Source organism: Silene latifolia, unplaced genomic scaffold, assembly GCF_048544455.1.
Source record: "Silene latifolia isolate original U9 population unplaced genomic scaffold, ASM4854445v1 scaffold_317, whole genome shotgun sequence".
Classification (NCBI taxonomy): Eukaryota; Viridiplantae; Streptophyta; class Magnoliopsida; order Caryophyllales; family Caryophyllaceae; genus Silene; species Silene latifolia.
Window position 1 is genome coordinate 107,081 of NW_027413252.1, and position 15,394 is coordinate 122,474.

Consider the following 15,394-nt stretch of genomic DNA (forward strand, 5'->3'; position numbering starts at 1 on the left):
CTTTTGACTATCGACTGTCTCTTGAGATTAAGGCAGTTTTTGGGTGACTTTGGTTTCTTTCTCACGGTCTGCCGTAACTGGAGGCTAAGTAGATTTTTTTCTGGGTCATTTCATACTGTGCTTACATCTGCAGGATTCGAGTTGAGGAAAATATCTAACCCTTATCAGGTATAGTTATTTCTCAGGGCCACTCGAGGAGTTGTAACTGAAATGTATGGCCATGCTTGAATGTTGATTCATTTATCAGTTAAGTTACTCTCTAGTCGGGGAAACCACTCTTGATGATGATCGCTTGTAAAATACGACCTTTGTGAATACGGATTTGCAAATTGTTTTACATTGAGTGGGAGAAATCTTAGGATATGAGAATCGGTTATCGCACATACACTTGTGAGGACAAGTGGGAGTTTGTTGGAGCTTGTGTCCTTCACAAATTAGTGTGATAACATTTGTAAATCTCTTACAGGTTCACAAGGATACTTCGTATTTTAATCAGTTGATTAACGATTACCTAATAACGGTTGGCTTGCTAGAAAGTTTGACGTTATTATCATACAGATGGCGGTGATCAACTGGTCCCTAAAGATCACACCTATAGGATGTGTTTGAGAGATGTGGTTATAGAAATATAATCACATTGATGCCTAATATGACTAAACAGTTAGTCAATGTGTTGATGAGACAATTATTTAATGAAGATTAAATAATATTAGTTGAGACGAAGTAAGTGTCAATTCGTAAATTGAATATAATAAGTTATATTTAATTAAATATATGTAATGTTAGCTTGGACGAATTAATCTGTTAATTCGTAATTAAATGTAATCGGTTATATTTAATATCAACAAGATGAATGTGTCATAGTCGTAATAGTGAGGGTACACAAACCAAGAGGTCATGGGTTCGATCCTCACTAGATGACAATTTAACACATTTTATACATTTTTGGAATAACCGAAAATAAGGAAATATACTCCTTATTTCGGTGATATGGGCCGAATTAGGGAAGATAATATCTCCCTTATTCACTCCCATTTTCGGTTTCCATAAGAGGAGAAAGGGAGATCATTTTCTAACCCTAATTCTCTTTTAACCTAATCTCTCCTCTCATCAAAAAAACACAAAAATAACCTAAATTTTTACAGAAAATTTGGATCGATTCTAGCACAATCAAAGGGCATATATCATATCATCTTGGGTGCAACTGATAGGAGAATATCATTGCGATATTGTTCATAGGCCATATTTGCTAGGACCGAAGGTTACTTCTTAATCCTTTACTTTTGTTTATGTAATTTTATTTTATGACTAGTGATCATCTTCATAAAATTCGTTATAATCCTTGAATATAAAGGGATTCATACAGATAAATCCCACAGCCATCAAGGCAAGACTGGCATATACTATAGCGGGAGCATTGAAGGTCACTTTCTCAGTCCTCTCGGGGTTGAGGTACGCCATCAAAAGCAACAACTCGTGGGAGTTTAACTTACTCATATCAAACCTCTCGTAAAGGAGACACGACACATCACGAAGAAAGATCCTCAAGGTAACATGTTGTACATCATTGATCAACATGTTGCTAGCGGTGGGAGCTGATTTCCCGGTGATACAAGGCATAAGGCGGCAAACTCCACACTCAGACGGTATGTCACAAAGGGATCCCTTGGGAGGCTTAGCCAAGCCAAGGTGAGAGGTAAAAAGGTTCATGGTCAAAACAAAACTGGTGTTCATAAGACGGAACTGCACAGTCTGCTCAGCCGGCTCGTACTTAAACGAGCTCATGAACTCAAGGGTCATAAAAGCATATGAATGTTTCCGTAAACGGTATAGCCCGGTGAATCCCAAAGTCTCAAAGATATGACTGACATCCGTCTCAACACCCAGGTCCTCTAAAAGAGTCGTGTCCATACAGCAAGTCGGTCTCATCTTACGGGACTATAAGGCTACAAACCTATCCCGTTGTGCGTAGTCTACAAAGACCACAGACGGGTACTCTGGTACAGCTGTTACCACCGGTCCACTCCCCTCCCCAACTTCGGGCTGGGCAGCCCTACCCCTCTTACTTTGTCTGGTCCCTAGGTTTAGTTTCGGCATCTGTTTCAACATACCATTTAAATACACCAACGCATATGCACCAAAATATGCAAAGTACACATATTTAATCATGAAAGAATCATCTAAGTACACACTATCACCAACAATTCTCAAATTACAAGTAAAATTTCAAATTCTTATAGCTCAGACGGTCTTTACAGCTGTGAAAATTTTGACATAATTAACATGAATTGACTCAACCACTACACTTTTAGGACTTAAATCTTCAAAATACATTCATGTACAACTCAATTTTTCAATTATATGAGACGTATTTCAGTTTGGGGCACTTTTAAGACGGAGTTTTAAGACAAATTTTAAGGTGAAAATCACAAAAATCAACTACCCACATGATATATACAACATGTATTACTCACTTTTCTTCATTCCATATGCAATAGTTAATCAAAACTCAATTCAATTTCACCAAACCCTAAAATTTTGGTCCCAATTACATTTAAATTTTAACTTGATTTTTGCATTATAAACAACAATAGTCATAAAAGGGAAGCATCTAGATCACATTACAACAATTACAATCAAATTTTCTCACATATAAATCGACTTTTCAATTTTTTTTTTTTTTCTATCACCCTATGTATTTCCAATTGATTAAAAGCCTTAAAATAAAAAGGAAATTCATACCTTTAGCAATTAGGAAACAAAACGAACGAAATTAGACAAGAAAAAAATTCACCAATTAGATTACCACAAGCACAAGGATTCAAGAGTTTGAGAGAGATGTAGGGATTAGGGTTTGCGAGATTGTGAGGAAGAATAAGAAGAATGAGTAAGGAAAAGGGTTTATGAACCCGTGGAATTGTCGGTACTGTAGCTTACTCGATCGAGTATGTCGGGTACTCGATCGAGTATCCTCTACTCGATCGAGTAGGCGCTATTCGGTCGAGTTTCCGTAGGAAATTCCTACATCTTCGACGTCATAGTTTCCTAACTAGATCGAGTGAGGTCTACTCGGTCGAGTAGGCACTCATACTCGGTCAAGTAAGGTTGGGTACACGGTCGGAATTGCGAAATTAATTGAAGATTCCTGCAAAACAACATCACATGTCGACTACGAGTTAAGCTAGAGGAGTTCGCACTCACGGGTGAAACGTGCGCATCAGCCGTTTGCGTCCAAGTTCGGAAGTCGTCACCGGTTACCGTAAACATTCTCATCACACTATTACTACTCAAATGTATCGCAACGGTTTCACCCACTAAGATACATTCCATATTATTCCATAGCAAACTTCACGCAACATAATTTACCATGCTAATAAATCATTCATGTATACATTTAACGCATTATCTCATAACTAAACCTTTGTCTACAACTCCGCTAATAAACTTATAATCACATTACTCTAATCACTCCTTTAACATTAAATTTCCATGTATCATCCGAGTCTACTAGCAACGTAACTATGCCTCCACATAAACAAATTAGTCTTCTAAAATTAATCACGTCACATGCGGAAGCTTTCAACCATTCATATATCACATTCATCCATTACTATTTTGATGATTCTCATTACAATTCTACAACTCTTTAACTATCATCATTAGTACTATTATAAGACTTATAAATTTTTATAGAAACTACCATTACTAACAACTTGAAATAAACACAGCCATTACCACATTTCATATCGCATCACACGTTTCTACTCTTTTCACATACTTCTATCGTATAAAACCTTTCACGTTCCTCATTGTCATCACACACACGTATTAGCCCCATCAAAACTTTACCATATATGATTCTACATAACTATTACGCACATGCTAACTTCAACAGAGACTCGACCACAATCAATTCTAACGTAATCACCATACACATTAGGCACCTAATTGCCGACTCAACATCCCCATACCCAGTGACTGGCTTAAGCACAATGGGGCCAAGATTTTGAAATGAGGGCGCCTACTCACCCAAAATCTAGCATCAGCTGGGGCTCCCAGTATACATACACTAGGTTCATTTTATTAGACTCACTACGTTCATTAGGCTCATTTGTTACAGGATCCAAAATCGTCGCTCTGATACCACTTTGTGACACCCCCATATACCAAGGAATCTTAACAAGACCTTCCCTAGCATATAAGGGCATCACCATCTCGGTTGCCCGAGATAAGTAATCATCAAAAGTCGATAAAAGAACATTTAAAGTTAATTTTACAAGTGATACAACCAAACTACTAAAACAAAGGTACAACTCGTCAAAGCTATATAACTACTTCTGACATTACTCGTGAAGACTCATCCCTGCCAGAACTCCAGCTACCATCCAAGACAACACCTGCTAAGACTGACTGCTCACCATAAGGGATCACGACAGACACAACAAAACAAACAAAAGACAAACCACACAAGGTCAGTAACTGAGGCAAGACACAACAAACAACCAATAACATATTACAAACATAACCAAACACACACACCAGTCACAACCACTCCAACCAATCACCGTCACTGACTGTCCACTGGACCAGCCCTGCCAGTGGGGGACCGCAGCCGTACCCACCAAATCCCTGCTCATCATACCGAGCGATAAACCCTGTCCCATTAATGTGCACATCCCCTCCCGTGGCGGGTTCCACGGAGGGCGAAACTAGGACGTGAAGCCACTCCCGCAAGTGACTCCACTCAGCCGAGGACGCACCTCGAGAACCAAAGACAATCAATCACAAACAACTGCAATACAACAACAACCAACAAAACAGCATACACCAACTGATTACCACATATACTCAGCCATACGGTCACAACAACAATACAACAACCGACACACTAGACCACCAACAGAAACTGAGTAGGCGAACCTACCTTTAACCAAAAGCAGCGATTCCTCGATCAACCATACGATATCAACCAAGCAAGCAATCCCTATACAAACAGCATACAAGCCTATTACTACCAATACAACCCGACAAGGAACAACCAAGACAAAGATGATGACGATGACATACCTACGCATCCTAGATCGGCGTTAAGACCGCTACTCGACTCAAGCAACGCATCCCCAAGGCACTAACATCCTCAAAAGCTCCCATGGAAGAAGTTATGGTGAAGGGAAAGGAGAAAGGCGACATCTAGGTCTGAAGGAAAGAGGCGGAAATGATTTGCGATTTATCAAAACACGATTATAAACCCTCGCTGAAAAGACGCTACTCGATCGAGTAACCCACTTACTCGATCGAGTGGCCCCTACTCGATCGAGTACCCAAGCTACTCGATCGAGTAGCCTCTACTCTATCGAGTACCACACACTCCTAAGGTTAAACAAGACACAAGGCACCTCTTGCACGCATTCCTAACGGTTATCACCTGCCCCAAAGGTCGATCAAGGTTGGTCAACGAGTCCCTAAAAGGGCGGGTATTACAAGATGTGTCGTATACTGTTTATATATGTTTCCGGGTTATAAGGTCAATATGCGCTTTATAATAACAAAGTATTGACCCTATATTAGATTATGTTATTCCATCATAGTCAGCTATCATTATTTTTAATAATAAAAATAGGTTCACACAAAAATAACTTAATCTAAAAGTCCTTTGAATAATAAACTTTTTTTTTTATAATATTACTAAGATTATAATCAGTACATTAGAACATATTATTATAACTACAACTCATTTATGTAAAAATTAAAGCTCAATTAATTTAACCCTCATAAATGCTGTGCTTTAGCACGGGATCTCAACTAGTTTTTAGTAAAGGGGATTTGGCGATAAGGTCCGTATGCGATGATAAACCTTTAGGTTCGAGTTTGCAAGAATTCAGACCGGATCATTTTCAGGTGGGTTGTTAGTTTGTTACCGGGGTAATAATCGCCGGTCGGTATGCAATAATAAACCTTCAGGGTGGGATGAAATGATGAATAGTGTCGCTTCAATTTTGGTCTCGGGTCCTCAATTGGAATGCAGGACAGGTTCAGGCCGGGTCATTCGGTCCGGTCAGTTTTGTGGGGTCTAGCTCCAACCTGCAAAATAGAATTCCATCCCACCAAAAGAAACCCTAAGATTGACATATAACACCACATTTCCTCTTATTCCCGCACTACCCAGGTAGGGAGAGACCAGCAGCAGCAGTAGCAATGTCCAAGCGAGGTAATTGCCTAAATCCTAATACCTTAGTTCCATATAATTTGTACCATATGACATGCATCAACACCACTACACCAGGATTATTACATACCAAAGTCCCAAAGTTTGCGACTTTATGCTTATGAATGAGATATCAAAGTCCCAAAGTTTGCGACTTTATGCTTATGAATGATGGGTAGAAATGTAGAATGCATTGCATATTAAAGTCCCCAAGTTTGCAATTTTATGCTTACGAAATCTAGTGATGCGCAGAATGATGATTAGTAGAAACTCATTTTTATCAGCCATAGATTTGTATGTGTTATTAGATGTAAAATGTGAAAGATTTAAGCTTTCTGTTAGATGATATCATAGGATATGCATGTGTGTATATTAGTCTCGATGCAAATGCAATTTTCATTTTGGGTTATCCAGAAATAGCTCTTTAATTTCAGGGTTTTTCTATATAGTACTCCTTTGTTTTTGCGTTTTCTACATGGTACCCCTACGGTTTTGAAAACCCGTGTGGTACCCCTAACTTTTATTAAGAACTAATAAGCGTAACCTTAAGCTTCTAATCCGTCAAATTGGTCCGTTAATTTCTGGTGTGGCTGCATATTTGGCGCTTTTATCTGACATGGCAATGACTAGACGATGACATGGATCTCATTAATCTTATTAACCATCTCTAACTCTCATGTAAACCTTAACCCTTCACTTTCACAATTGACAACCAGTCAATCATCCACCCTCAACCTCATTGCACCACCATAAAGGAGAACCAGTGAACCACCGCCTATGTTTGCCTCACTTTGCGGCACCACCAAACAGCCCCATAATCACTCGCATCCCCTCACTCCGTCGCACCGCCTCACAGTCACACCACTCCCACCATCGTTTCAACTCCCTTTGTGTCACCCACATCAAACCACAAGAGAAACCCCATTATTCAATTATAAGTAGAGCATCATACAAGATAAACCCCATTATTCAATTACCCAATTCAATTCAACATTCACCACTTTCCTTCATGTATGTATCATTGTTCTATTTCTCATCCCCTTTATTTTTCTGTCGTTTTACTTCTTATGTACCAACTTGCGCAATATTTTATGCTCTTTCACCCCAAATCTAAATCTAATTGTAGTACTGATAGGCTACAATAACGCATTGGAGAAAGAGAGATAAATTGGTTGTATAACAAAGGTGCGGAAAAGAGAGAGAGAGAGAGAGAGAGAGAGAGAGAGAGAGAGAGAGAGAGAGAGAGAGAGAGAGAGATTTAGTGGTATAACAAAGTTGTGCAAAGGAGAAAGACCATCTTGTGGTCGGGTTGGCTTATGGTCACATGGACCTCTATTTTGAGCTGTCTATGGTGGGAGATAGGGTATTGGTGGCCTGGTGGGTTAGGGACCTTAGGGTGGTTGTGGGCTCGATGGGGGTTGAGAATAAGGATGGGTTAATTGTATGTTTGGTATGATTAGTAGTTAATCTTGTGTTTAAAGTCTTTTATTAAACTAAAAGTTATGTTAAGCACATAGCCACGTTAGCAAATAAGAGACAAACTTGACGAAATAGAGGGTTAAGGTTACGCTTTGTTGTTATTACTAAAAGTTAGGGGTATCATAGAGGTTTTAAAAACTGAAGGGGTACCACGTAGAAAACGGAAAAACATAGGGGTACTACGTAGAAAAACCCTTAATTTTATTAACATATTTTCACCTACGTATGCTGGATACCTCTTAGGCTTATATTCCAACCTACGAAATATTACACCTTTATGCTATGTCAGCATGTGTGAATATTGATCTGAACACTATTTTAGGTTAATTAACATATTTCATCTGCGTAAGCTGGATCCTCTTAGGCTTGTATTCCAACCTACGAAAGATTACACCTTTATGCTATTCATGTCATTTCATCTTTGTGCGGTTGTATATCAAATGTTTCATTAGGGTATGTTATATTGTCGTACATTCCTGTGAGAAAAGGAGCGGGTTCGAATCCTTTTCACATTTTTTTCTTTACTTAAAAGTTTGGAACACTATTTGGAGGGACTAACTTTTAACTTCCACATAAGATCTGCAAAGTCACCGAGACGGTCATTATTTATTTGAACTGAAATTCATATATGTCACGCTGTGCAGGAAGAGGAGGATCGGCAGGTAACAAGTTCAGGATGTCACTGGGTCTACCAGTGGCAGCTACTGTGAACTGTGCTGATAACACAGGGGCCAAGAATCTGTACATCATTTCAGTGAAGGGAATCAAAGGTAGGCTCAACAGGCTGCCTTCCGCATGTGTTGGAGACATGGTTATGGCTACTGTGAAGAAGGGCAAGCCTGATCTCCGTAAGAAGGTCATGCCTGCTGTCATTGTCAGACAACGTAAACCTTGGCGCCGAAAGGACGGTGTTTTCATGTACTTTGAAGGTTTGTAGTCTTTGTGGTTTGTTTGATTTGGCAATGAGTTCCAGTTTTTTCTTTGGCGATCTGATTTATGTATTCCTTTTCATTCCAAGATGTCAAGTGTGTAAGTGGATTTTTGTGATCATTTTGGATTTGTCATTGAGCTGAAATTTACTGTTTCCTTGGGATTTAATGGCACTGTTAAATTGAATATTGACTAGAGAAGTAGTAGCTTTTAGCGGTGGTGCATTTATTTTATTGCTGATTAGTTGTGCTTCTTTTTAGTGTTTTTATTTAATTTTTAAAAGAATTTATTTGTTCTCTCCTTTATTACACCTTTTTTACCAACCACTTTCTTATATATTTTACTTGGTTTACTTTTAGGGTGTGTTTGGATAACAAAAGTGAAGGGAAAGGGAGGGGAGGGGGAAGGAGGGAAGGTTTAGGGAGAGAAGGGAAGGGAAGGGGGGTAATGGAGTGTGGTTGTTTGGATACAATTTCCCTCCAAATCTTGCATATTGTGGAGAGATTTTGATTAAGCTTGAAGGAGGGAAATTGGATCCCTCCAAATCTCTCCCCCTCTATTTCCCTCCACCCTCATTTCCTATCCAAACAAGGGATTTTAAATCCCCTACTCTACCTCCCTTTATTTCCCCTCCAAATACCTCAATCCAAACACACCCTTAAGGTATTCCGGATCCTTAACTTCTACTTCGGTTTTCAAAATCATTTAAATCTTTATTCTCGATTTAAATTTTAAGTTTTTTATAAAAAAAATCCGGAATTCGATTTTAAAACCTATAAGTTTACCTTGACTTTGTATTATGTTTCGCTCTTCCTTTTGTTTTTCATTTTTCCCTTTTTTATTTTTTTCGCATTTTGAGGTGTGCATTTACCCATGGACGGTTCTAAAGGATGATTCATGTCAGCCGACCCCAAATCATTTTGTTGTAGTTGTGCTTCTTTTTTGGGATTAAAGTACTATTTTGTATGCAGATTGAAAGTTGATTGTGTTAACTTGGAATTTGTACTTGTGGACATTTTTTCTAGTACTAGATTCTTGGGGAAGGTTGTTGGCTCGAAATAAGCGCTAACAATGTATCTTTATATTAAGTGTGTATATATATTTTCTAACGCTGTTGAGGTATGGGGGTAACGCTGTTGTATTAAGTGGGTATATTATTTGATAACCATGCTTACATGGATCTTTGCAATTCTGCTTTATTTAGTTTCAGTCTCGGATGATTTTTTGTTAGTTCCTGGATGTTGCTTCATAAACAAAAAATTGAGTGACTGCATTGGCATGATCTCTCTTCGTTTAGAAGCATACAGCAAAAACCAGTTTTAAACAGCATGATGAATTGTGTATCATTATGTTACCTGTCTACTGGTATATCATCCTTCTTTTGCCTTTTCCACGTTTACTAAATGTGAAGTTTGATTTCGTTCTACTTTGATAGCTGCTCATGTTAAATCCCTTTCCATATTGTGAGACTATATTTTTTTTTTTTTTTTGGAGCTTGGTTGTTTGCCGGTATTGTTCCCTTCTGAATCATGGGACATGTGTTTTGTTTACAGATAATGCTGGTGTAATTGTGAATCCAAAGGGAGAAATGAAAGGTAATTACTTGACTGTCTTTCGTTTCCTTCCTGCCTCAAACACATTGACCTGACCAACAAGTCTTAGATTTGGTATAGTTTGGGTCACTTTGGGCCTCGGACATTTTGGGTATGCTTGCACTAGGCTTGGGCCGGGTTATGTAAGGTCATTGTGGATTCAGCCGTTCAGGTATGATCGAGTCATGTTGGGGTAAGGATCAATTGAGGTTATCAAAATTTGGGTTTTGGGTCAGACTAAAGTTCGTTTTCTCAGATACGGGTGAGGTTGGTTAGAATTATTGTGGTCGGTTTTGCTGAGCCTATTCCTGGACTCGTAATTGGCAAGTGTCAATCCGATGGGGTGTTTGACATGGCATTGACAAGACTGTTGTGTGCAGGATCCGCTATCACAGGACCTATTGGGAAGGAATGTGCTGATCTTTGGCCAAGAATAGCAAGTGCTGCCAATGCTATCGTTTAATTCATATTTCACTCTTCTCTTAACTTAAAGTTCGGAATCTATTTCATTATTCCTCATCAAGTTCCAGATTTTGTCAAATCAATTTCACTCAAATAGTACTGAACACTCTGGACTTGTGTTTTAGTTGTTTCTAGTGTTAACCCTTTGGCTGCTTATCAAATTTTGTTCTAGTTGCGGATTGGCCCCCATCAATCTATCGGTGTACAACCAGTCAACCACCCGCAATATATATCGTGAATGTTCCTACTGAAGATGTCTTAGTCTAGTGGTTAAAACGGAGGTTTATGGACAATAGATCCCAAGTTCGAATCCTCCCTCCCCTCTATTGTAATGCGACTTGGTACGCGCTTCGATTGACCAAAAATATATATATATATATATATATATATATATATATATATATAGTGTTGAGATCAAATGAGTCCCCCTCCTAAGTGTGAGTCCATAAGTCCTCCTTAGAGCCCTTGGATGAGCACTATGGAAGGCTGAGATTGAAGACAAAAAACAAGGGATTAATGCCTAATTAAGCCCAGTCTCTCACTACCTTAACTAATCCACCCTAATTATCACTAATTTCACTATATATAATTTATTATCACACCCATTTATCTCTCATCTCACACAATTCATTCACTTTCTCTATCAAAAACCCAATAAAATCAAAAACCAAATAAATTCAAAAAAATTTCCCCCTCTTTTTCTCACCAACCCACCCCCTCACCCGACACCACCATACCCGACACCACCACCGTCGCCTTTTGTCAATACAAACCCAACCCTCACTCGACACCACCATACCCGACACCACCACCATCTGACGCCACCACCACCACCCACGACACCCCCACCACAACCACCATACCACCCTCCACACAAACCCACGCACAACCACGCAGCCACCACCCCCAACGACCCTCAACCTCACGCAAACCACCGCGACCCGACCCCTCAACCTCACGTGCCCACCCGCCTCACGCCCGCACCGCCCCTCTTTCTTCCACGCAGACCACCACCAAGGGTTGTGTTGTTGTCGTGGTGTTGGTGTTTGTAATTGTTGGTGTTGTTGTCACTGTGTGTCGTTGTTGTTTTGTTTTGATTTTTTTTTTTTTTTTTTTTTTTGTTTGTTTTTTCGATTTAGTGTGTGTCGTTGTGTTTGTGTATATTTTTTTTTTTTAATTCTTCATATTTCTTTTTTTAAATAAATCTTTTATATGTCGTTTTTTCTTCAAATTTCATTTTTAAAATATCGTCTTGTCATTTATTTTCACAAATCTCGTCTTACACAATTTCTTTTTTTCCGATTTTTGTTCTTCTCATTTTCACTCTTTTTTTTTTGTTCTTCTCATTTTATTGTGTTTTGTTCTTATCATTTTCACTCTTTTTTTTGTTTTTTCAGAATTTTGTTTTACTCTTCTCAATTTTTGTTCTCATTTCATTTCATTGTCTTGTTATTTATTTTAGACCTAGATCTATTAAAAGTAAAATTATCTTTATTAAAGTTACATTTTTTTCTATTAAAATTACACATTTTTCGATTAAAATTACACTTATATCTATTAAAGTTAAAGTTACACTTTTTTCTGTTAAAATTACACTTTTCTCCATTAAAATTACACTTTTTTTCTGTTAAAATTATTCTTTTTTCTGCTAGAATAACACTTGTTTCGGCTAAAATTACACTTTTTGTTGTTAGAATTACACTTTTTTCTGTTAGAATTACACTTTTTTTGGTCAAAATTACACTTTTTGTTGTTAGAATTACACTTTTTTCGGTTAGAATTGCATTTTTTTCTGTTAAAATTACACTTTTCTTCATTAAAATTACACTTTTTTTTAAAATTTAGTTAGAATTACACTTTTTGTTAGAATTACACTTTTTCCTGTTAGAATTACACTTTTTTTTGTTAGAATTACACTTTTTTTTTGTTAGAATTACACTTTTTGTTAGAATTACATTTTTTGTTATTAGAATTTGTTGAATTACACTTTGTTCGTTAAAATTACACTTTTTCTATTGGACTAATGTTACACTCTCAATGGACTTGGTCATATTCTCATTGGACTAATGTTACACTCTCAATGGACTAAAATTACATTTTTTTCGGACTAAAATTACATTTCCTTGACTAAAAATAACAATCTTATTGACCGAAATTACACTTATCGGACTAAAATTAACTTGTAAAAGACTAAAGTTACACTTATAAGTCACTCAATTCACAATGAGTTGTGTTAAAATTGGAAAAATTCAAAATAACATTTTTCGAAAAACCGAGTTACACTCAAAACGCAAAATATATTGTAAATTTGCTTCAAATTTTCAAATTTCAAAATAAAATCCGTCAAACCGCAATTTTTTCCGTTGAAATTACACTTTTTCCGTTGAAATTACACTTTTAAAAATGGTGAAAGTGTAGTAACATTTGCATAAAAGTTTGGTCAAAAAAAAATTATGCTCAAAAATTTTTTTTTGTGTATAATTAATCCATTAGTGAATGTATAATTAAAGCTAGAGAGATAAAGTGGATTAATTAGTGTATAGGAAACTCATTAGTGTTAAGTATACTTTTTTGCTTTCAATCTCAACCATCCTTAGTGGGATATCCAAGGGATGTAGTGAGGACTTAGGGACTCAAAATATATGGTGGACTCATTAGAACTTTACTCTATATATATATATATATATATATAGAGAGATAGGTTCAGGTAAGTCCACAAATTTGGTTGAGTCCCTAAGTCCCATTCTTAGCCAATCATTTTTGAGTGTAACTTTACTGATTTATAAGTGTAACTTTAGCCATTTAATGATTTCTAAGTGTATCTTATCTTTTAAGGCCAACTTATATACACAAATTTGAATTTGTAAATTAAAATTTATGTAATTTTAATAAAAATCTATGTAACTTTAATGTCTTACGAATGTAACTTTAGTCGTTGGGAGTGTAATTTTAGGAGTTATAACTTTTGTAATATGGTGGTTTGTATGTAAAACTTTGAGTTTATATACTTTTATGAGTGTAATTTTAGTCATTTGAAGTGTAATTTTAGCCGTGAAAAATGTAACTTTAGTCACGTGGTGATTTTTATGTATAAATTTGAATTTATATACTTTTCCGAGTGTAACTCTAGTTGTTGAAGTCGTAATTTTAGTCGTTAGAATCATAACTTTAGTCGTATGATAATTTATATGAAAAAATTTGAATTAATATACATTAATATTGTAACTTTAGTCCTTTCAAATGTAACTTTTGTTTTTCAAGAATGTAACTTTAGCCATGAGTTGTTAGTTTAGCCAACAAATGTATAATTTAGCCATTAATATTGTAACTATAATCCTTGGATTTGTAACTTTAGTACTTAAATTTGTAATTTTAGTCCCGAAAATGTAACTTTATACTACTAACTTTCTTTCTCAATCACCACCACCACCACCTCGAAACCGCGACAACAAACAACGACCCAAGCCACGCATCACAACCACCACCTTCCACCACCTCCAAACCGCAACAACAAACAACCACCCAAGCCACGCATCACAACCACCACCTTCCCCCACGCGGCATAAAAAAAAAAAAAAAAAAAAAAAAAAAAAACGAAAAACCCACCACGGCACCACCATCAACAATCACAAAGATGGCACCAACTCACCCATAAACAACCAACAACCAACACCATTTTATTATTTTTCAGATCTGAAAAAAAAAAAAGAGAAAGACGAAAGGGGTGGTGGTGGTAGTGCGGCATGAGAGAGGAGGAAGGTAGAGGGGACGGTGGTTGTGTGCGTGAGAAGAAGGAGAAGGAGCGCTGGTGGTTGTGTGCGTGAGAAGAAAGGGCGGTGGTGGTTGTGTGCGTGAGAGGGAGAAGGGTCGGCGGTGGTGGTGTGGCATGAGGGAGGATGAACACAGAGAGGCGGTCGTGATTGATGTGGCAGCGTGTGCTTGGTGGTGGTGGCGTGGTGGTCCGGCGGCAGGGCAGGTGATGGCTATTTAGAGAGAAGTGGGAGGAAAATGAAGAGAGAGAGAGAGGTTGTAGGTTTTGTGAGGATGATTAGGGTTTTTTTTTCTTTTATAGGATGATTTGTTTTTTCTTTTAATCCTAGCCCTTCATTCTTTTGATCTAATGGTCTAGATTGGGACTTATGGACTCAACCAAAAAAGGTGGACTTACATGATCCCTTCTCTATATATATATATATATATATATATATATATATATATATATATATATATATATATATATATATATATATGTATATATCGTGAATGTTCCTCTCTGCAGGTAGAGAATCATAGTTGGATATTTCATTATATAAAGCAAATTTTTTTGGGTGAACATCGTTTCGTTCTTTTTCACTAAATTTCTTACATGTTCGTCATTTATATACTGAACTAGTTTAGATCCCGTGCATTATATGCACGGTACTTTAAATTTAATATTTTTATAAAATTAATTATATAATATTGGTAATTTGTAATTGTTTACATTTCTCATCATTGTATTTTGCTTTGATAAATAAAAGTTAGAGCTGAAATTTAGTTAAGAGAATTGAATAATGTGTTGCAATATATTTTAATGAAATATTTTTATAGCATAAAGCTAATTTGTTTCACTTTATATTTTTTTTTTCATTTTTTTTTTGTCGCGAAAGTAATAAAAATGATTTCTAGTTTTGGTTTTATACAGAATATGGGTTAACTCATCAACTAATAATAGGATCAATAAAAG

General features: G+C 36.9%; 1 protein-coding gene and 1 non-coding gene across 2 annotated transcripts; both read left to right on the plus strand.

The window, feature by feature from the left end:
• The first annotated feature begins 6,002 nt into the window (after positions 1-6,002).
• LOC141639265 (large ribosomal subunit protein uL14) lies at positions 6,003-10,829 on the plus strand. The gene is made up of 4 exons (XM_074448425.1): positions 6,003-6,208; positions 8,329-8,613; positions 10,168-10,209; positions 10,587-10,829. The coding sequence occupies exons 1-4, from the start codon at positions 6,196-6,198 to the stop codon at positions 10,667-10,669; spliced, it is 423 nt and encodes a 140-aa protein (XP_074304526.1). The 5' UTR covers positions 6,003-6,195; the 3' UTR covers positions 10,670-10,829.
• Positions 9,855-9,987, plus strand: LOC141639268 (small nucleolar RNA snoR137). Its single transcript, XR_012542449.1, has one exon. It is a non-coding gene; the product is annotated as a small nucleolar RNA snoR137 (small nucleolar RNA).
• Positions 10,830-15,394: the final 4,565 nt, after the last annotated feature.